Source organism: Lynx rufus, unplaced genomic scaffold (genome assembly GCF_022079265.1).
Source record: "Lynx rufus isolate CCGP_SWC_20201006 ecotype Redwood Valley unplaced genomic scaffold, mLynRuf1.p SCAF_27, whole genome shotgun sequence".
Classification (NCBI taxonomy): domain Eukaryota; kingdom Metazoa; phylum Chordata; class Mammalia; order Carnivora; family Felidae; genus Lynx; species Lynx rufus.
The window spans coordinates 6,478,031-6,500,579 of NW_025814842.1; the positions used below are offsets into that span (position 1 = coordinate 6,478,031).

At 43.9% G+C, this 22,549-nt stretch overlaps 1 protein-coding gene and 1 long non-coding RNA gene across 7 annotated transcripts; one reads left to right on the forward strand and one right to left on the reverse strand.

Moving 5' to 3' along the window:
- The first annotated feature begins 2,655 nt into the window (after positions 1–2,655).
- Positions 2,656–15,526, forward strand: ZNF789 (zinc finger protein 789). 5 transcript variants are annotated; one of them, XM_047089284.1, is made up of 5 exons: positions 2,656–2,693; positions 5,457–5,534; positions 10,375–10,501; positions 12,672–12,785; positions 14,184–15,525. In XM_047089284.1, the coding sequence occupies exons 2-5, from the start codon at positions 5,466–5,468 to the stop codon at positions 15,194–15,196; spliced, it is 1,323 nt and encodes a 440-aa protein (XP_046945240.1). In that variant the 5' UTR covers positions 2,656–2,693; positions 5,457–5,465; the 3' UTR covers positions 15,197–15,525. The 5 variants fall into 5 exon arrangements, with proteins under 5 accessions (XP_046945240.1, XP_046945239.1, XP_046945236.1 ...); XM_047089283.1 differs by lacking the exon at positions 2,656–2,693 and adding an exon at positions 2,694–2,776; XM_047089280.1 differs by lacking the exon at positions 2,656–2,693 and adding an exon at positions 2,793–2,949 and having other exon boundaries at positions 14,184–15,526.
- On the reverse strand, positions 13,877–22,249 carry LOC124519195 (uncharacterized). 2 transcript variants are annotated; one of them, XR_006964049.1, is made up of 3 exons: positions 21,969–22,249; positions 20,375–20,419; positions 13,877–14,671 (listed from the first exon to the last, which is right to left on the reverse strand). It is a non-coding gene; the product is annotated as an uncharacterized LOC124519195 (long non-coding RNA). The 2 variants fall into 2 exon arrangements; XR_006964048.1 differs by lacking the exon at positions 21,969–22,249 and having other exon boundaries at positions 20,375–20,627.
- Between the last annotated feature and the right edge of the window lie 300 nt (positions 22,250–22,549).

Sequence of the window (22,549 nt, forward strand, 5' to 3'; positions counted from 1 at the left end):
CCCTGCCCTGGCTCATGCTCTGTCTCTCCCTCTCTCTCTCAAAAATAAATAAACATTTTTTTTAAAAAAGGAAAACAACAAACTCTGACACTCAATGTAAAATTTATAATGTCTAGCATCTGATAAAAAATCAATAGGTATGTAAAGAAGCAGGAAAATGTAATCCAAAACCAGGAAAATAATCAGTCAATAGAAACAGATCCAGAAATGACAGACATTATGGGTTGGGAGACAAGGACTTTAATTATGAATATGCTCAAAGACTTAAAAGAACATAAATGTAGTAACAGAAAAATAAAAGGTAATAAAAAGAAAAAGAGAACTTCTAGAGATAAAAACGACAATATGTGCAAGGATCAGTGAGCTTAAAGAGTAGCAATAGAAACTACTGCTTGTAAGACCTACAGTTAGTAATCTCGCCACTGAAGTAGTCTCTGTCTCAAGCACTGGGACGTTGAAAATTCTTCTGTTCCTTTCCCAGTATTTTAGTACAGTTCTTTGGCCTCCTGATCCATGTAGCTTCAGCTGTCAGTAAATATCCTGAGAGGGGAAACTACTCCTGAATTTGAGTCTTCCAAGTCTCCAATGTCCTTCCTTTAGCACAGCATAATTTTTCAAAAGCTCAACTGGTTTTTCCTGTATGAGATCAGCTGCCCTTTGCCTGGACCAAGCCTTAAATACTTTGAATAATGTTTTAATGTGTAATATTTGAAATAAAACAGTGCCTGGCACATTATAAGCCCTCAACGAATATTAACTGAATGAATGAATTTCATTGTATTTCCTGATTCTCTTGTCTCTTGGAAGTTCAAACTGCTACAACACTGAGTCAATGAATATGTGTTCATCTAAAGATGTTTAGAATACTGAAGGTTTTTCTCCCTAATGCTTTAGGAACATTTAATGTGGCCAGGCATTGTTATAAGCACCTTACATATATTAACTCATTCAGTACAGTAGAGAACAAGCAGAAAGTGGCCCCCCTTTATCTGTATTCCCCCCTTACCTGTGGAGGGATACGTTCTAAGACCCTCAGGTGATGCCTGAAAGGTGTGGATGGTACCAAACCTTATATATACTGTGTTTTTTCCTATACATACATATCTATGATAAAGTTTCACTTGTAAATTAGGTATGGTAAGAGATTAACAACAACAATAAAATAGGACAATTAGAGTAAGTAATGAGTCATGTGAATGTGGTCTCTCTAAAAATATCTCATTGTACTGTACTCACCCTTCTTCTTGTGATGATGTGAGATGATAAAATGCTTCTAGGATGAGATAAAGTGAGGGGTATGATGTAGGCATTGTGAGGTAGCGTTAGGCTACTATCCACCTTCTCAGGCTATGTCAGAAGGATCGTCTGCTTCTGGACCATGATTGACTCAGGGAGCTGAAAATGAGGAGAACAAAACAGAGGATAAGGGGGTACTACTACTCAGAACAACCCTATAAAATTCATGGTACTAATCTCTTCATTTTACATGCATGGAAAGTAACATACAGAGGAGTTATCTAATTTGTCTCTGGTCAAACAACTCGTATGATACTGGTAAAACAAACACCCTGTCCTTCTCTCTCTCTCCCCCCTCTCTCTAATGTTTTGGCCCATGAAAATCAAGACTTAAAGGCAGGATTTCACACAGTACCTCAAAGAGTGTTTGTTTTTTTTTTAACTGTTGATTTATTTTTCTTTACTAAACATAGAATCCTATCAAAGATTAGTCCTACTATCAATTACAACTAATTGCCACTGTTAACTAGTCCTATGTTGCTTTGTTTAAATAGCATTCATGTAACAGAAAAGTAAATTCTGAATAACATAATTTTAGATAAATACCTATCTTCATATTTTTATGTTACAGCAATAACACAGATATGTATAATAATTCATTATATTCAACATACTATGTTATTCGTCTGGTAGGACTGTGTCCAGGGTTGGCTCTCTAAAAAGGTGGTCACTCTCCTGGCGCCTGGGTGGCTCAGACGGTTGCGTGACCGACTTTGTCTCAGGTCATGATCTCACGGTCTGTGGGTTCAAGCCCTGTGTTGGGCTCTGTGCTGACAGCTCGGAGCCAGCTTTGGATTCTGTTTCCCTCTTTCTCTGCTCCTCCCCTGCTCGCGCTCTGCCAAAAATAAATAAATATTTTTTAAAAAACAGATTAAAAGGTGGTCACTCTACACTACACTCACAAGGGAAGCTTTTTAAAAATACACAATTTGAGGGCGCCTCAAAGGCTCAGTTAAGCATGGGACTCTTGATTTCAGCTTGGGTCACGGTCTCACAGTTTATGGAGCCCGGCATCTGGCTCTGCACCGACAGCATTAAGCCTGCTTGGGATTCTCTCTCCTTCTCTCTCTGCCCTTCCCCCCCTCAAAATAAATGTATAAAACATTTTTTAAAAACCCACGCAATTGCACAAGGGCCCATCTTAACGCATTCTGGTTCAACTGGTGTGGGAGGGGAAGGTCTCGCCGTTAGAGTTTTCAAAACCTCCTGGTGATTCTTGTTAGAGATTCCGAACTGCTTGGCTGGGCGGGAACCGGCTGGGCGGGGCCTGAAAGTCACGTGCCCCAACCGGGACCCTCTGCGGCAGTTGATTGGCCTCGACCAGGGGTGCGTGAGACGGAGGCCCCTTCTCTATTAAACGGACCAGAGAGTTGCGAAGCCTCCGAGCTTCCTAGAAGGTACGCTGGCCGAGAAGCTGGGCTCCCCGCGCAGGAATAGGGTCGGCGAGTGGCGCGGGCTTCTTCCGCATTCGCGCCCTCAGGTAGGGGGTTAGCGGAGGGGCGGCGACCTGTCACGGGTCTTGACCCGAACCTGGAGAGGGAAGCCCAGCCATGGGGGCCGCCGCAGGTGGACACTGAGGTCTTCCCGGAGGAGATGGCACCGCGGAGGGTCGGAAGCAGGTCTAGGAAGAGAGGAGCTCGTGTGATGGGACGGGTGGGTGCGGCGGCAGAGCCACGGTGTCCCCGCAACGGAAGGTGACAGGGCTCGAGAGACAGTCCTCACCCCCCGCCTTCGGGGCAGGTCGCAGGGACTTAAGGGAGCGTCTTCCTGAAGATGTCAACTTGTGAATATTTTCCGTGGCGTCGGGTCTTCAACATTAAGGAGGAACAAGTCCGATGAATGAACGGCTGGTTAATAGTGTGGTTCGGTTCGGTTTGGTTTGGTTAGGTTATAGACGAAAAGGAGATGTGATCGAACGTTTCCTGAGTTCACATTGTTGCGAAGTGGCGTTTTAGATTCTGACTTCCAATGCATGGTAGACGGGATAGTTAGGTAATGAGAGGGTTGAGGTCCCTTTCCCAGTCTTGAAGCCATCGATCAGGACGTTTCTTTGGAGCGCCTCCATGCTTAAAAGGCAGAGCAGAGGATCTTCCAAGCAGTGTTTTTAGGGTACGTGAATGGTGCGAGGGATGTTCTTAAAAACGCACTTAGAGAAAGCAGCGTTCACCAGTGGCCAGAGAAGCACAAAAAAAAAAAAAAAAAAAAAAGAAAGAAAAGAAAAGAAAAGAAAAAATCACCTGGATCCCAGTAACTATTGTTACTACTGTAACAATTGTGGAGGGCCACAATTTGGATGTACCCTAGGCCAACCACCCATGGCTGTGGAATCAAAACTTGAACTGCCCTAATTTCGCCAAAGTGCAGACTCTCCTGCAGAACTTAAGCTTTCTTCATGTCAGGGTGACTTGTAGCTTCCTAGCGCGTCAGCTGCAGACCAGTCAACTTGTACAGTGCTTCTATTCTAAAATAGGGTTGTAAGTTTCTAGTAAACGATAGAAAACAAAGCTACTTCCTCATCTCCTGTGTAGGGGGCAGAAAAATAACTGTCTTTCTCAGTTCTTAGCTGAGACTCCTGCAATAAAAGATTAAGAAACAGACAAGTCTATTTACATGCATACTTCGTGTATGTGTGGGAAATACCCACAGAAAAATGAGTAACTGCTGGGGTGGCTTAGAATTCAGGCCTAAATACCATCTTTTTTTTTTTTTTTAAGTTTATTTATTTTTGAGAGAGAGAGGGAGACAGAGAATCCCAAGTAGGCTCCTCACTGTCAGCGCAGAGCTGGACACAGGGCTCGAACTCACTAAACTGTGAGATCATGACCTGAGCCGAAATCGAGTCTGACGCTTAACTGACGGAGCCACCCAGGCACCCCTAAATACCATCTTAATAGGGAAAGGGGAGAGAGGATGTAGGCCTCTTAGAGGAGAGTAAATGCTTTTTAGGAAAGATGAACGGGCCCATAGAAGAATAGACAGAAGGTCCAATAGTTTATGACAAAGTTTGTCTGGGTGTTGTGTCAACGTCTAGTCTCCTCTCCTGTGACACAAGTCTATCTTCCCTGGTTGGTGAAACTCCCTGGGAGGGGAATTTATGACACTTGAGTTCTTTTTGGAGGATCTGTCTTTAGGCATATGCAGGGGGTTCAGAGAAGGCCTTTCTCTGCGTTTGCCTCTTTTCAAGTGCCTGAAGCTCGACATAATCATGGGGCAGCATCTTCTCTCCCCTTCACGTGCTTTCTGAACTGAGCAGTGACTGCCGAGAGCTCTCAGCTTCTTCACGCTTTCGGCTTAGAAGTCTCCTTGTTTGTTTCTCCCTCAAGAAAATATTCATATCAAGTAAAGCTCTCTGAATATCCTTTTGACAGTGATTACCTCTGTGTATATAAAATGTAGCCTGAAATCTCCAACTGCCCTAACGTCATTTTATACTCTCTGAGCTGATTCTGTGTGAGATGCAGAAATAAATGAAGACCGCCCTCCCCACCCACCCCCCAAAATGCGAATGAGCAAAGGCTCTTCATTCAGACCCTCCACAGCAAGGAAGGGAGCCACTGTCACGTGTTTAGCAGAGACTCAAGGCAGGCAGGCGAAAGTGGGGTGAAAAAGGGGGGAGTTTGGATGTACCCACTTTGGAGGCTATTGGCTTGGGAAAGCTGGAGGTGGTAAGTAGAAACGGAACATCCTGTGTGGTTGGGGAGGGCTTTCTCTGTTGGTCCTAAATTGGAAGAAGGAAGTAAAAATTCAGGATAATCTGGCAGTTATTGACCAAATCTGGATGTGGGGCTGATTGCTACACTGGCTGTGGTTTGGGTTCTGGGCTGGTTGCTACAGGTGGTGAGCCAGAGTTCTGTTTTTGTTTATGGTCTTGTCCCTTTGTGTATTTAGTCTTTCAGTGAGAACGTATTCTACAGAACATACTCTAGAGAGAAGGGGAGGGCGGGGCCCTTGGATAAAGCTTTGGAAATTGAGCTAACTTCAGAAATTCCTGAAAAGACTCTCCTAGCAGCTCCTTTCATGTTATCACCCATTTTGACACCAAACACCGTGACTGGGTATTACCTGAGGTTTGTTGGCCTCGTTGGACTTCCCTGTCCCAGGGCTGCCTGGTGAGAGAGCTTTAAGTTCTGGCCATACTCATGATCGTTTTTCTCCTTCAGTCTAGACTGATGGCTGCAATCCTGCCCCATCTCCAAGACCAGGATGTGGAAGCTGTATTCGTGACAGCTGGGTGGAAGGTGAGCTGGGCGGCTCCTCTCCTTCCTTAGGATACTCCCTGTGGCCCTGCAATGGCCTTGACTCCTTTGTTCACGTTGAGCCATCTTTATTAATTTGGGGACTTTTCTTTCTTGGAAGGTATGCTGTAAAGAGCTTGAACTGTGGGCTCAGGTTCAAGTCCAGGCTTTGTTTTAGTTGTGTTACCTTCAGCAAGTCACAAGTCACATAAGCTCTCTGGGCCTCAGTTTACTTATCTGTAAATGGGACGATGATAGTTCTTATCACAAGGAGTTGTGAGTATTGAGACACTTATGAAAATAAGTAAGTAATACTTACCATAGTATCTGGTTATATTTTAAGCACTCTGCAAGCTTTAGCTACTGTTACAATAGTCATTGATTGTTTCTGTCAGTGAGGGATACTGTGTACCTACTGTGTACCAGATACTTTCCTTTGTGCTGGGATATAAACTCTACCTGAAGGAGTTAACAGTCTTTATGGAAAAGTAGATATGTAAACAGATTCTTGTAATATGGGGATAAATTCTGATCTGCCCGTGTTAAAGGGAACAAGAGCAGCTTAGTTACTGAATTTGTAACATTACGGAGGATGATTATGAAAAGTTGAGTTTAGGGGCATCTGGGTGGCTCAGTCAGTTAAGTGTCCAACTCTTGATTTGGGCTCAGATCATGATCTCATGGTTCCTGAGATCAAGCCCTGTGTCAGGCTCTGCGCTGACAGCTCAGAGCCTGGAGCCTGTTTCCCATTCTGGGTCTCCCTCTCTCTCTGCCCTTCCCCTGCTCATGCTCTGTCTCTCTGTCAAAAATAAACATTAAAAAAAAAATTTTTTTAAGTTGAGTTTAGGGGCACCTGGGTGGCTCAGTCAGTTAAGCGTCTGGCTCTTGATTTCAGCTCAGGTCATGATCTTATGGTTTGTGAGATCGAGCCCTGCGTCAATCAGGCTCTGTGCTGTCCGTGCTTGACATTCTCTCTCTCTCTCTCTCTCTCTCTCTCTCTCTCTCTCTCTCTCTCTGCCCCTCCCCTGCTGTCACTGTCTCTCTCTCAAAACAAACATTAAAAAAAAGTGTTGAGTTTAAAGTTAAGGAGACAAGTTAGGATGCCATTGCAACAATTTTGAAAGGACAGCGGGACAAGGAGGGAACAAGGAGTCTGTAGCGCTCTTCTGGCTTCATGGCCAGTGCGCCCTGACCGCCAGAGAGTCTGCAGCGCTCTTCCGTTCCTCCGCTCCGTTGCACAGCCCGTTCTCCCCTTCACAGGCAAACTCACATATTTGCATTTTAAGACTGAACTAAAAACTCTTCTCCGTGAAACCCTCCCTGACTTCCTTCATTAGCATCACTCTGCCCTGCGATCCCAGGTGCTCCGACATAGGGAGCAGTTGCAGAGGCTTGATGAGGCTTAAACCGGATGGTGGCTTATGGAGTGACAGGAAGTGAGTGTGTGGTTTTCTTCTGGAAGCTGGTCCGGTAAGGGAAGGAGAGAGAGCAGAGAAGGAAAGCACGGAACATCTTCTTAAAGATAGGCGAGATTTTGGCATTTTTGGTGGCGAAGGGGAAGGAGTTAGTGGAGAAGTAAGTGTTTAAGAAAAACATTCCTGTGTCTCTCTGCTTTCTCCTTTCATGCTTTCACTTCACTTCTGACATCAGACATGCTGGTGCTTTCCCGCACATATCGGGCACTTCCTTGACACCAGCCAGGTGCCCTGCAGTTTAGCTCAGTTTTGATGCTCTCTTCAAGGGTTAGCATTGGATGCCACAGGTTAAGGGCTCAGTCCCACAGGACTGCCCCTCCCCCACTTCTGACACCAGCCAATTGCAAGTCCAGGTTGTCACCTGTACCTTGAGTGACTGACTATATATTTGGAGGTTCCCATGACTTCGCTCCTTGGGTTTGATGAATTTGCTAGCGTGACTCAACTCAGGAAAACCGTTTACTTACTAGATTACTGGTTTATTACAGGCTGTAACTCGCAAACAGCCACACAGAGGTGCGTAGGGCAAGGTGTGGGGAAGGGGCACAGAGCTTCTGTGCTGAGTGTGCAGCACTCCCAGCACCAACTCAGGCTCGACAGCCCCAAAGCTCTCTGAACCCCATTCTCCTGGGTTTTTATGGAGACTCATTGTGTGGACTCGATTGATTACATCATTGGTTTTTGGTGATTGATTGGATTTCCAGCCCCTCTCCCTCCTCTGAATTGGGGTGGAGGGTTCAAACCCTCTAGTCACCTGGTTGGTTCCCCCTGGCAACCAGCCTCCCAGACTTGGGGCCTTTCCAAAGCTCACCTCTTTAACATTAACTCAGGTGTGGTCAAAGGAATTTGTTGTAAGGTGACATGCCTTTGTGGCTCTGGAGCTATTTCAGAAACCAAGGGCAAAAGACCAACTATTAAGAGATGCTCCTTTGCTCTTATCCCTTAGGAACTCCAGCGGTTTTAGGAGCTCTGTGCCAGAAATGATGAAGATTAAATCTACATTTCTTATTATAAGTCATGGTATGGTAGGGGAGAAGAGGGTAAGGATATAGAAAAGGCAGAGTGCTGTCATTGGATTAAGACCCTGGGGGAGACATGAGGGAATGGAAGCAGAGGTGGAGGCAGAGGGGCAGCGGTTGCTAGAAGAGCCTCTTCTGCTGAGGTGGGGAGGGGGAGGAGTGAGAACACAGGTAATGCCTGGTGGGAGTGTGAGAGGGGTTAGGGAGCCTGTGCCCCGTGGGCTCTTTCCTGGGACATAATGGGCAATGCCTTCCCGAAGGGAGTAGTGAGGGTGAGTCACATGTCCTCCTAGCCCCCTCCGAGTACCTCCCACTGGATTGTTACCATGTTGACTTCCATCTTTCCCCACTGGACAGTTCACTCCCTGAGCAGGGACAAAGGCTGCTTACAGAGTCAGACAGATTGTGCATGTAGCAACTCCCCATTCACACAGCTGTGATGTGAACTGTGTTCTGCAGGATTGAACAGTGCACAGCCTGAACAGCTATATCCTGTGGCCTCACTAGGAACCTTTATTGCTGGCCTACAGCTTGAAGGCTAGCAACTTACTGGTGCCCAATAAATGTTTCTTGAAAGAAAGAGAGTGGTAAAGATATAGAAAACCCTGAGAAGGAACATGAGAGAGCAAGAGTTTGGGGCAACATTAAAGGCCTGACTCTCAAACTGAGTGTATAGAGATAACTTGGTGGGAGATGAAGCCATTTTATTCCTACCTGTTAGCCTTCATGCAGAGCAGAGAATGTCAGCTGAGGAGACTTGCAGAGCAGCTGTGGTAAAAGGAGGGACATTTGGGATGGGTAGTGAGTGGGAACTTGAAACCATAGTCCTGGAAATCAGGCTTGGTAGGGAGGAAAGAAGGGTCATGCAATTTGGGAGATTCTGGTGTCTGTTTCCTGAGGGGGTGGGGGTGAGTATTTCCTTTTCCTGATCACCCTTTTCATCCACAGATTGCCTCTGATGCTACTCAGTTTGTCCTAATAGAGGGGAGTGTGGTGGGCAGACACTAGGCCTCTGCTCCAAGAGCTCCCGTGGTGGGAGGCACCTTCTGTTCTCAGCCCACATGAGTTGAACATAGTTGCAAATGGAAACTTCTACAAAACTTCTACCCCGTAGTACATTGTACCAACGGTCTCTGTTTGCCCCCCTCTGATATATGTTCCACCCTCCCCCACTTTGGTCTGGGCCCTGGGAGGCTGACCTTCACACACCATCGATGGGTGCTGGCTTTTGGCAATGGGATGGAAGGGGTCAGGGGACCAGAAACCTGGAAGAAAGTGGTGTCGGGTTTTATTCCCACAGCCCCGTGCCTGTTGGGCTGTGGGATGAGAGTGGCCGCAGAGCTCCAGTCTTCTAACAACTTTCTGGATTCCAGTAACCCCTCTCCTTCCGTCTTCCCCTTCAGACATATGGGTGATTGTTCCCCATGAGAGCCAGCCTGGCATGCTTCTGCATGCCTTGTTGGCTTCCATGAAGCCTGTCCCTTCCTTTGCAAATTGTCTGCATGCCAAACTATCCTCAGTGACCTCATTTGAATGTGCCATTTCTTTCCCAAGGGAATCTGGGACAGAAATATAGTATTTGTTAAAGGTGCTGGTGTATGGAGCAGGGTCAGCAAACTGACCTGGACCCGGTAGTCAAGTTTCACTGGAACACAGCTCTGCCCATTCACTTACCTGTTGTCTCTGGCTGCTTTTGTGTGACAGCAGCAGAGCTGAATAATTGTAGCAGAGACCAAATCACCTGAGAGCCTAAAATGTTTACCATCTGGCCTTCTACAGAATAAGTTTGTCAGGGTGTCTGGGTGGCTCAGTCCCGTTAGGCGTCCGACCCTTGATTTTGGCTCAGGTCAGGATCTCATGGTTTGTGAGGTTGAGCCCCGCATGGGGCTCCACACTGACAGCATAGGGCCTGCTTGGGATTCTCTCTCTCTGCCCCTCCCCCACTCACAAATGCACGTTTTCTCTCTCTCTCAAAATAAATAAACTTTAAAAAAGAAAAAGTTTGTCTATGCTATAGTATAGAGGAAAGAATGAGCTTGGCCAAGTCACTTTACCTCCTCAAGCCTCACCTGTAGAATAATGATAGTTCACAAAGTCATTTTAAGAACTGAGGTTGGGGGCACCTGGGTGGCTCAGTTGGTGAAGTGTCCAACTCTTGATTTCAGCTCAGGGCATGATCTCACGGTTCATGAGTTCAAGCCCCGTGTCGGGCTCTGTGCTGACAGTGTGGAGCCTGCTTGGGATCCCCTCTGTCTCTCTTTCTCTCTCCCTTTCTTGCTCTCTCTCTCTCAAAAATAAATGAACTTAAAAAAAAAAAGAATTGAGGCTATAATTAGTCTCTGTTTTCAGGAGTCGCTGTCATTTGAGGATGTGGCTGTGTACTTCACTAGAGAAGAGTGGGACAAACTTGACTGGGCTCAGAAGGACCTCTACAGAGACGTGATGCTGGAGAATTACAGGAACATGATCTTGCTGGGTAATGAATGACTTGGCTTGAAGATTTGGCTCCGAGTGTCTACACAAGTGCTCAGCCCCTTATTTGCAATTCTAAAATCAGAAAAGCTTTGCAAACTAGAAGTTTTTTCATAACTCATCTGGCTGTAAGACCCAACCTGAAGTGTTCAGGTGGTAAAACCTGATCTCTTCTACTGGAAGCTGTGTATCATCCTTCTTTTTCCCATGTGGTCATCACATCTATATATTTAGCGTACCAGAAATATCAGCGTGTTTGATTAAGGGTACGGCTCCAACCCCTGTTGGGGGTGGTACATAATAGAAAACATACACACCAAGTCACCTTCCTAAAATCCAGAAAAATTCTGACCTGAAACGCAGCTGGCCTCTACAATGTTTTCAAATAAGGGATTGTGGACAATGAATAGTTGCCTATTGTTTTAGAGGTCAGAGACGCTTAATCCACTCCCCACCCCGATCCGCATCTTCCTTATCTGTAAGACCCATAGGAGCTGAACGGTTTATGGCTGATTTGGATTCCAAAGGTTAGCTTCTTTTTCTCTCGAAAAGTCTTTTTCTTTCTTCCCTCTGGAAATGGGTTCCTTCTTTGTTTGCAGCATCACTGGGTGTCTAGGAAATGATTCCTAACGGACTTCATTTCTGAACCTCCACTGCTTCCCCACTCACGGACCCTGCCTTTGGCTTATTGCAATGCAGAGTCTCCTCCCATGGGCGTTTTCTCAACAAATCTCTTTCTGGGGTCCAGCTTTGACGCCCACACTGACACTCTTGCTACATACAGTCTTGACCACCTCCTGCGGGATTGTCTGCCCACCTCTGGAGTTTCTGATGTTTATTTTCCTTGTAGAAGCATTTACAAGAGCAGACTTGAATACACACAAGGTACAGGAACGGGAGAACATTCAGGGGTAACACTGTTCATATTTTGGAATGTTTCCATCCAGTTTTTCTCTCTCTCTCTCCTTTTAAAAAATGTAGCTGAACAGAGGTGCCTGAGTGGCTCAGTCGGTTAAGCATCCAACTCTTGGTTTCAGCTCAGGTCATGATCTCACAGTTTGTGAGTTCGAGCCCTGCGTTGTGCTCTGTGCTGACAGCATGGAGCCTGCTTGAGATTCGCTCTCTCTCCCTCTCTCTGCCCCTCCACTACTCGCACTGTGTCTCTGTCACTCTCAAAATAAATAAATAAGCTTAAAAAAATGTGGCTGAACATACTCTGTGTATAATTTTGTAATTCCTTTAAATCTTAACTAATGTTAAGCTTCAACATTTTCCCTATGTTATTAAAAGCCCCCATAAATACAGTAAATGATCATAATGTAATTCTGTTGTATGATCTGTAATGTTTAATCATTTTCCCATTTAGGGATATTTAGTTTGGCTTGTTGTTGTTGTTGTTGTTGACTTGTTTATGGATTTATCATCTACTATACTTAATGTTCTAATGGATGTTTGTGACCATAAATCCTTATATGAATTTCTGACTGTTCCCAAGATCCAGAATATTGGTGTTAAAGGGTATGGGCTCTCAGTCTTTCTGATTATTGAATGGCCTTTCACTAACAAAGTAGAAAATAAAAATCATCTGCAGGCCTACTGCCCAGAAATTACCCCTGTTAACATGTTGGTTTACTTTTTCCTAGTCTTTTCATATATATTAATACTTAATGTACATATACCCACACATATGGTTTTTAAAAACAAAATTTGGGTCATACTTCATGAGTTTTTCATTCTCCTTTAAGATATATAGGGAACATTTTCCTATTTTAATATTCTTTGAGCACATGGATTTTTAGGATCTAATACTTTTGCCTTCACTGAATTCACGTTACACTGTAGCTGTTCCCATACTGATGTCTACTTTATTTCCAGTTTTGCATAGGTACAACTGTGCTGAACATCTCTGGCACATTAATCTTGTCCTGATTGTTCCTTAGGCTGTATCTCTACGATGACCAAATCTAAGGGTGTGAATATTGTTGAGAATTTACTGAATCTTTCAGTAAAGATTGTTGGAGTTTCAGAAAGATTGTGCCAAATTCTCTTCTCACCAGCCCTTTTGATTATTGCTCTTATCTGTTTGCCACTGTAGACTCAAGGGGGTTAAGGTGAGCGCTGGGACCTCTCTCTGTAACTCACTAACCACATCCCATTTACTTCCCCATGAGTAGGATTTCAGTTTCCCAAACCTGAGGTGATCTGCCTGCTGGAGCAGTGGGAAGAGCCATGGATCCTGGATCTACCAAGAACTGGGACTAGGAAGGCTTCCAGTAGTGCTTGCCCAGGTGGGTGAGGAGAGGACCCAGTCCAAGTGGAAAAATCAGGAAGGGGCAGGAAAGCACCTTAGTGAAGCCCCTCGTGTGCCCCCCAGATCCTGAGCCACATGTTCAACATCCATTATCCCACTTATTCATCCCTGCTGCCCTCTGAAGGTAGTACGGAAGTGTGGCCATTAGACCCATTTTCCAGATGAAGAAGCAAAAGATTCAGATGTCACACAGATTGATTTATAGTTTTAAAAACTATATCAATCTGTCACACAGATTGATAGTTGAGGTTCGATTTCAAGCCTGCAAAGCTCATGCTCGTTCTACTGCGGTAGAGTGTTTCTCTGAACTCTTTTTCCAAATCAGATACTTCTTTCTTCTATGCTCGTTACTTATCCTTCCCCTCTGTTTTCCTCTCATTCCTTTGCCTTCATCCTGTTTGTCATATTCCCACGGTGTTTCTCAACATACCTACTTTTTCCTACTTACTATGTCCTGATTGCTGCTTTTACCTTTTTTTCACATTCCTGTGTTCCAGAGTTTCTCAGCCTCTGCTCTATTGACATTTGGGACTAGATAGTTCTTTTTTTTTTTTTTTTTTTTTTTAGTTTTTAAAAATGTTTATTTGAGAGAGAGAGAGAGAGAGCATGAGTGAGGGAGGGGCAGAAAGGGAGGGAGACACAGAATCCAAAGCAGGCACCAGGCTCCGAGCTGTCAACACAGAGCCCGATGTGGGGCTTGAACCCACAGACCACGAGATCATGACCTGAACCCACCCAGGCGCCCCCAGGCTGGATAATTCTTTGTTGTGGAGGAGCTGTCCTGTGCGTTGTCAGGTGTTGAGCCATATTAGCCTCTACCCATTAGGTTTTAGTAGCACCATGCCAGTTGGGACAACCAGAAATGTCTCCAGACATTGTCCAGTGTCCCCCAGGAGGCAAAATCACCTCTGATCGAGAACCTCTACTCTATTCCATTGGCCTTTGTACCTACTTCCCTCTGGTTCCTTTTCTCTTGTGTCTTATGCTCTCCGTTTTTAAAGAGTTGTTTCTCTCAGAATTATTAAAAAAATACTAACCTAGAAAGTATAAGATGTCACCTGTCCTATATTTATGTGACTTCACTGAGTACCGAGAGTTTTATTTTTCCAATAGTAGTGATATATTTACTCAGTTCTCACTTCTCTGACACACACTTGTGCATTTTTCAGTCGTTCAGTTTATTTTGAGAACTCTTTCTGGTGTCAAAGCCGTGAGTCCTGTGGAAATCAGAATTTGGGCCTCTTTAGCAGGACAATATAACTAAGCAAGCACTTCGTTTCACTTGAGTGTCTTCCACACACACAGGTGGCTTCTTTTTTTTCCTTCTGTGATGTGGTGGGCAGGTCATTTCTGTGTCTTCTTTTTATTTGGTTAGGTTCTGAAGCCAGATGGAAGATGAAAAAGCCAACTCCAGGGCAGAAGATCTTTAAAGATTTAGAGTCGTGTAAGACATCGGCAGTAAAGCAGCAAACAGCCAAGGGATCTTCAGAAAAGTTACGTAAATGTAACGAATTGGTGGACATGTACAGACTTGCCTTTCCCACTATTGGTGATGAATGCAGTAAGAACTTCCTTCAAAACCTTCACCTTATTCAAGGTCAGAATGCTCAAACAGGGAGGAGGCGTGGCCAGTGTGATGAGTATGGAAAGCCTTTCAGTCAGAGATCACTGTTTTTGCAGCATAAGCAAATCCCTCCAAACGCAAAATCTTACAAATGCAGTGAATGTGGAAGAGTCTTCAGACGTCAGGCGAATTTTGTTCGACATCATAGAATTCACACATCAGAGGACCCCTTTGAATGCGACATATGTGGGCAAGCCTTCAAACAGAAGTCCACTCTTGCTGTCCATAAACAGTGTCATCTGCAGAAAAAGCCATATAAATGTCATGACTGTGGAAAATGTTTCCGTCAGATGGCATATCTTATTGAACATAAGAGGATCCATACCAAAGAAAAACCCTATAAATGTAGTGAGTGTGAAAGAACGTTTAGTCAGAATTCAACCCTTATTCGACATCAGCTAATCCATAGTGGAGAAAAACCCCACAAATGTGTCGAGTGTGGAAAAGCCTTTGGTCGGCATTCGACCCTTATGAGCCATCAACAGATTCACACTAAACAGAACACTCATAAATGCAGTGAATGCGGGGAATGCTTCAGTCGGAATGTAGACCTCATTCAGCATCAAAGAACCCATACCAAGGAGGAATTCTTTGAATGTAGAGAATGTGGAAAAACTTTTAGTTTTAAGGCAAATCTTCATCGCCATGAGGTCATTCATACCGGAGAGAGACCTTACAGATGTGAGAAATGTGGAAAATCTTTTATCTGGCGCACAAGCTTTATTAAGCATCAGGGTACTCACAGAGAACAGGTATCTGTGTGATACTAACTGGAAAAAGACCATTTAAAGACCAGAACTGGGACACCTGGCTGGCTGTCGGTGGAGCCTATAACTCTTGATCTCAGGGTTGTGAGTTTGAGCCCCACGTTGGGTGTAGAGATTACTTAAAATCTTAAAAAAAATAAAATAAATGAAGACCAGAACTTACCACTAGTGTAGTTATGTGTAATTACATTGTTTTAAGACAATTACTAACCGGAACTGAAATGGTTTTGCTTTGGGGACCCTCTTTCTGCAGCTAACCTTCTTGCTATAGTTAAGAATTACTTAGTAGAGGGGCGCCTGGGTGGCTCCGTCGGTTGAGTGACCGACTTCGGCTCAGGTCAGGATCTCACGGTTTGTGAGTTTGAGCTCGGGCTCTGTGCTGACAGCTTGGAGCCTGGAGCTGCTTCAGATTCTGTGTCTCCCTCTCTCTCTGCCCCTCCCCCACTCATGCTCTGTCTTTCTCTGTCTCAGAAATAAACAAGCATTAAAAAATATTTTTTAAAAGAATTACTTAATAGAACATGTAATAGGCTGTTATGTACAGTCTCCCTTGAGTCCCTCCCCCGACCATACTTTCATTCCCTCAAGTCAAGGCAGAAGGGAGGCATAAAAACTATGTGGTTCCCTAGGCTGGAGACCATTTGATGATTATGAACGATTTAAGAATGCTCTTCTTATTTCTCAATAAAACTGGAGGAAAAAAAAAGTTTTTAATTAAAAAAAATGGGTGTAAAGAAATACCTTTCTTGGTTTCATATGGAAAAATCACCTGATATTATATTGAATTTTTAAAAATAAAGTAAGAGCTACTCACCTAAGAATGACTAAAATGTATCCATAAACTAAAATTAGTGTGCCACTAGATTCTACTGAGAGTTCTAAGTCAAGTGTTAACAGAAGCTGTTGGTGCCTCTGCCCCCTGCTTACTCCATCTGCTGGGCTTCATCTGACTTGCACTGTGTGTCTCTTGGTCTGCAGGCTTTTTTTAAAACCACGAAAAGGCCACTGCTCTGTAGGGTAACTAGCACATTTTGAGAGCAGGCCTCGACTAAAGCTTGATGGGAATTTGACAAATATGATATTCTCCCCTGGGGTGGAATAAGTCTGAAGCATGTGTTTTACATGGTTTTCAGTTTTCCCATGGGAGGATTATGCATTCATTTACCTTGGAAGCTCCTTATCAGCTGTCTTCCCCAGCTATAGTCCTTGGGGAGCCATACCCTTTCTCCATAAGCACATCCTTATGTTCAGGTTATGTAAGTTGAGCTGACCTTACAACTCTTCCCTACAGCTCACCAAGACAAGAACCCCATTTGAAATTCTAGTATCCTAAACAGCATCCTAGGTCTGCATTACAACTTGCTGCTATTTAGACCCTCTCCTATAAATCCCATCTAGTTTCTTCTTGATTTTATTTTCTTGCTCCTACCAATTCTATGACTTCTTACCCAACATATAAAAACAAAGATCACTGAGAAAGGAAGTGGCACCTCAGAAAATTAAGGAATGTTAAGCCTTGCAGGAGGAAAATAATGAAAAGGGATAGATTGTATATTGGGTTCAAAAAGCAGTCATTTTGTAGTGGTCAGCATGAATTGGCTAGAAGAACCTACACAAAATTAAGTCGAGACTTCTGACTGAGGGGGAAATAAGCCAGTGAGAGATAAGACCACTTAAAACAACTTTGGGAGATGGGGACCTATGTAAAAGTGCTTCCCTCCACTGCTAAGTGGAAGCCATATAAATCAATACATACATACATACATACATACATACATACATACATAGTGATTAGATACATAGGGGCACCTGGCTGGCTCAGTTGGTGGAGCATGCAACTCCTGATCTCGGGGTTTAAGTTTAAGCCCCACGTTGGATGTAGAGATTACTTAAAATCTTTAAAGCAAACGTCCTGATGGCAGCTCTCAGTTGTATGGATGAGAACTGAACTGGAGGTCAGTACTCTGGTGTGGGGAGACTGTTACAGGCAGGACACTTGGCTATATGAAGACCTAGATGCATGCCGTAAAGGTTATTCTTGGCTGTGGCCAACGGCTAAGACATATAGTCTGGCAAGTGGACCTTGGACAATTAAAAATAAAGTGGGGAGCCCAATTACGATAAGCCCTTTGCTTCCCAGAATAATCCAGGGTGGTTCTGAAGGTAACATATTCTAGGCGGACCATTTGAAATGAAAGTGTGGATATGTGGGCATCCAAGATAAGTGGCCATGGAGGCTCCCAAGCCATGCTGTCAAATCATCTCACATTCCATTGTGACACCTGCTGGGGCACCAATGGTTGTCAGAGAGTGTTTAGAACCTGCCAGGTTAGCACAGTGGGAAGTGGGCTCATCCCACTGCATGTGCCTGGTAGATTGACCTGCCCCACGTCCCTTCCTGGAACCGCAGATACCTCACAACCTCTGGTCCCTCACTCTCTGGTGGGGTTAGTGAGAGGGCCCAGCCATGTGCTGCTGCGGTTCCCACCCTGAGCCCCAGGAACTTCCCTTTTAACTCTATGCCACTGCCCTAGAGACCTCTGAGTCCCAAGCAGGGCACAGGACCTTCCAGAACAGAACTTGGAAATGTTTCAAAGACATGCTAAAGCAATAGATTTAAACGACCATATCACTCTCTCTTCTAGCTCCAGTCAGGAATTCTAACACTTTGTCAACAAATATCTGGACTTCCCATTTTGTAGGACAGGAGATGCTATGTAGGTGCTATGGGAGAATGTGAAGAATGGAAAGATTGTTGCCCTCTGTTATGGACTGAATTGTGTCCCCCAAATTCATACGTTGAAGTCCTAACCCCTGGTGTGACCGTATTTGGAAACAGGGCCTTTAAAGAGGTAATTGAGGTTAAATGAGGTGCTAAGTGTGGGGCGTTTAGTGATAAGACTGGTGTCCTTTTAAGAGGAAGAGATACTAGAGGCCTCTCCATCCACTGCACAGAGGAAAGGCCATGTGAGGACATAGTGAGAAGGAGGCTGTCTACAGGTCAGGAAGGGGCATCAACAGAAACCAACCCTGAGGGCACCTTAGCCTTGGATGTCCTGCCTCTAGAACTGTGTGAAAATAAATGTGTTATTTAAGCCACCTAGTCTGTGGTCTTTTGTTTTGGCGTGAGAGCTAATCCACTCACCCTTTATAATCTAGGGTTGAGATGGCGTATTCACGTTAACTTACTGGCTATAATAGTTTGCATGGTAAGTGACAAAGCCTACAGATAATGGTAGTTTAGTAAAGGAAATATTTTGGGGTAGGATAATTGAGAAGTGACATTTTAAAATTGTTTTACAAGAGTCGACTTTTCCGTTGTTAATCTGGTGGGCTAGGGTCTGGGAAAAGGGATCTGGGATTAAAAGCATCTTGAACAAAGGCATGCATATATGTGGAAATATATGGAAAATTCAAGTAGTATGTAAGCAAGAGTCAATGTGTCGAGAGGGTAGAAGAAGGGAAGAATGGAGGGAAAGCTAAAAGTACAGAGAGGACAGTCAGCTCTAAGTCTGTGGTGTTCCTGGGGTGCCTGGGTGGCTCAGTCAGTTAAGCACTGGACTCTTGAATTTGGCTCAGGTCATGATCCCAAAGTTGTGGGCTCGAGCCCCATGTTGGGCTCCACGCTTAAGATTTTTCTCTCCCTCTCCCTCTGCCCCTTCCCTGCTTACACACCTTCCCTCTCTCTCTCAAAAACAAAAACAAAAAAAAGTCTGTGGCGTTCCTCCAGTAAAAAGAACACTGGAATCAGGCTATCACTACTACTCTATTGCTTACTAGCTCTGTGACCCTGGGCAAATAACCTTGATAGGCTTGGGGAGAACAACACCAGGGTGATACAGCTCATGGCCCGCCTAAACAGACACCATGTCCACGCCCTCATTCTCAGCCCCAGTGCTAGATACGAAATCTCATTCATAAGTGACATTCTCCACATGACACACCAGACCCTGAACACACCCAGGCCAGCCCTCTCGCCATCCCTCCTGCCTGGCCATGCGCTACTATTCCACCACGTCCAGGATCAAGCAAGGGAGTTCTGAGAAGCAAGTGACTTAGTTTTGGGTTTTGTACATTTAGGAAAAAACAAAACAAAACTAAGATGCGGTAAGGTGACAAGGCTCCAGTAGAAGACTCATAACGGAATGTAATTTGGTACTTGCTTTGGGGGAATGTGTATTAGCTCACACACTGATCAAGAAATTCTACTTTTGGGAATCTAGGCTTAGATTCTGAAGAACAATCAAGGGGGCGCCTGGGTGGCCCAGTCAGTTAGGCGTCCAACACTTGATTTTGGATCAGGTCCCAATCCCAGATCCTAGCATCATGGTATCAAGCCCCAGTGTAAGGTTCCACGCTCAGCATGGAGCCTGCTTAAGATTCTCTCTCTCTGGGAATGCAAACTGGTGCAGCCACTCTGTATACAGTGTGGAGGTTCCTCAAAAAACTAAAAATAGAACTACCCTACGACCCAGCAATTGCACTACTAGGTATTTATCCAAGGGATACAGGTGTGCTGTTTCGAAGGGACACATGCACCCCAATGTTTATAGCAGCACTATCAACAACAGCCAAAGGACGGGAAGAGCCCAAATGTCCATTGATGGATGAATGGATAAAGAAGATGTAGTCTAGATATATGTACAAAGGAGTATTACTCGGCAATCAAAAAAGAATGAAATCTTGCCATTTGCAACTATGTGGATGGAACTGGAGGGTATTGTGCTAAGTGAAATTAGTCAGAGAAAGATAAAAATCATATGACTTTACTCATATGAGGACTTTAAGAGACAAAACAGATGAACACAAAGGAAGGGAAGCAAAAATAATAAAAACAGGGAGGGGGACAAAAACATAAGAGACTTAAATATGGGGAACAAACAGAGGGTTACTGGAGGGGTTGTGGGAGGGAGGATGGGCTAAATGGGTAAGGGGCATTAAGGAATCTACTCCTGAAATCATTGTTGCACTATATGCTAACTAACTTGGATGTAAATTTAAAAAATTAGAAAAAAAAAAGAAAATGAAAAGTAATAGCCCCTTCCTAACCATTCCCAGATATCTCACTGAAGAACTCAATATGCTCTGAAAATAATTATTTTTCAAATGGGAGTCTTTCTAAATAGAAAAGACTGGAAATAGTTTAGCAGATATAATGCTTGGACTGACAGTTACCTGTTTGAGCCACACATTTGTTGTCATCAGTTGATTCTTTTCATCCTAGGAAAATGACAATTAGAAAGATATAAACTCAAATTAAGTGAACTTTTTGAGATTTTTTTTTTTGTCAGAAAGACCTCCCTGACTTACATTTGAGGTGTTCAAAGTGTAAAGGATTCTCAACTTAAAAACAGTTAAATGGCATGGGATCCTAAAATATTATGCATATTTTGCATAAAATAAAAAATAATAATTAAAGCAACAAAAAAAAAAGATTCTCTCTCTCTCCCCCCTCTGCTCCTCTCCCCCATTGGACTATCCCTCTGTAAAAAACATAATAAAAATAAGTAAATAAATTGATTAATTAAAAAAATAAAGAACAATCCAAATTATGTTAAAATTACACTGATATTCACTACAGCATTGCTTGCAACAACAAAAAGGAGTAATGGCTGAAATGACCAGTAAAAGGAAAATGGGACACAATTGTCAAATCTACTCAATGGATAATGATGCAGCCATTAAGCATAAAGGTTATGAAAACCACGTAAAACCCTTAAGACATAATACTAAAAAGATGTAAAATATAAACACTGTGGTTTTCATTACATGAGAAGCATGCAGAGAAAAAAAAAAAACAGAAGGAAATACAACAAAATGCCTATAACAGGTGATCAGGGTTTTAGGATTATGGGTAATTTCTTTTCCTGTTATTTTTCCAAATATCCAATAGTATGCTTATATTCCCTCGATTTAAAAAAAAAAAAAACAACCCTGCGGGGAGGTGTCTGGGTGGCTCAGTCAGTTAAGCACCTGACTTTGGCTTGGGTCATGAACTCATAGTTCGTGGGTTTGAGTCCCGCATTGGGCTTTGTGCTGACAGCTCAGAGCCTGCAGCCTGCTTTGGATTCTGTGTCCCCCTCTCTGCCACTCCCTGGCTCATGCTCTCTCTCTCTCCCTCTCAAAAATACACATTACAGTGAAACAAACAAACAAAAAACCACAGGGGCACCTGGCTGGTTCAGTCAATAGAGCATGTGACTTTTGATCTCAAGCTTGTGAGTTCGAGCCCCATGTTGGGTGTAGAGATGACTTAAATAAATAAAACTTTAAAAATAAAATAAAAATAAAAAATAAATTAAAAAACACACAAAAAACCCCAACCAGGTTAAAAAAAAAAAACTTACACGCAATACATGTTTGTGTGTAGAAAGATAAGATAGGCTCAGGCTTAGTTTCATTCCTACAATTTAACCCAACAAGGGCAAAAAAGCAAACCCCATAGCCTTCCCTCACCAGGCACAGGGGTGGAAAGACGGCGCTGGGAAGTTAAATAATGATCGTTTTAACCCCCTTTCTGAGCTAGTGTTTCTTATCTTGAGGCGTGTGCATGCGCCACTGGCCCTCCACCACTACTACTGGGCAGAGGGGAGGAGGGGCAGGGAGAAGCGGCAAGCCATGGTGGGGTGGGAGCCCGTCACTGATGTAAAGGAAAAAACTCACGTTACTGGACAAGCAGTCAGATCACCCAAGTTCTAAAGCATCAACTGTGAGCCTCCACTTCCTTTCTACCTGGGAATGACAAGGTAGCTTACCTTGTCCACCTTACCTCAGTAGGATTGCTTGGAAGTCAAATGGAAAATGTCTATGGATGCATTTTATGGATGATAGAGTATTACATGTCAGTGAATACCCATTAACAAAACAAGCAAGAGCTGAAGGAGCTTCTTTCTGCCTTTGGTGTCCTCTTCTGGAACACCCCCAAGGATGCACTCCACACCACTTCCTTATGTCCCATACGTTAGGAAGCCTTGACAGGGGTGGCTGGGTGGCTCAGTTGGTTAAGCATCTGATCTTCGGCTCAGGTCATGATCTTGCAGTTCACAAGTTCGAGCCCTGCTTCTGGCTCTGTGCTGACAGTTCAGAGCCTGGAGCCTTCTTCGGATTCTGTGTCTCCCTCTCTCTCTGCCCCTCTCCCTCTCCGTCTCTCTCTTTCTCTTTCTCATAAAGAAAAGAAAAGAAAAGAAAAGAAAAGAAAAGAAAAGAAAAGAAAAGAAAAGAAAAGAAAAGAAAGAAAAGAAAGAAAGAAAAAAGAAAGAAGCCTTGACAGAAAAAACATGTTTTAGGTTATTTGATATCACAAGAGCCTCCCTCCCTCTCCCCTACACAAAGCTTACCAAAAGGTTTAAT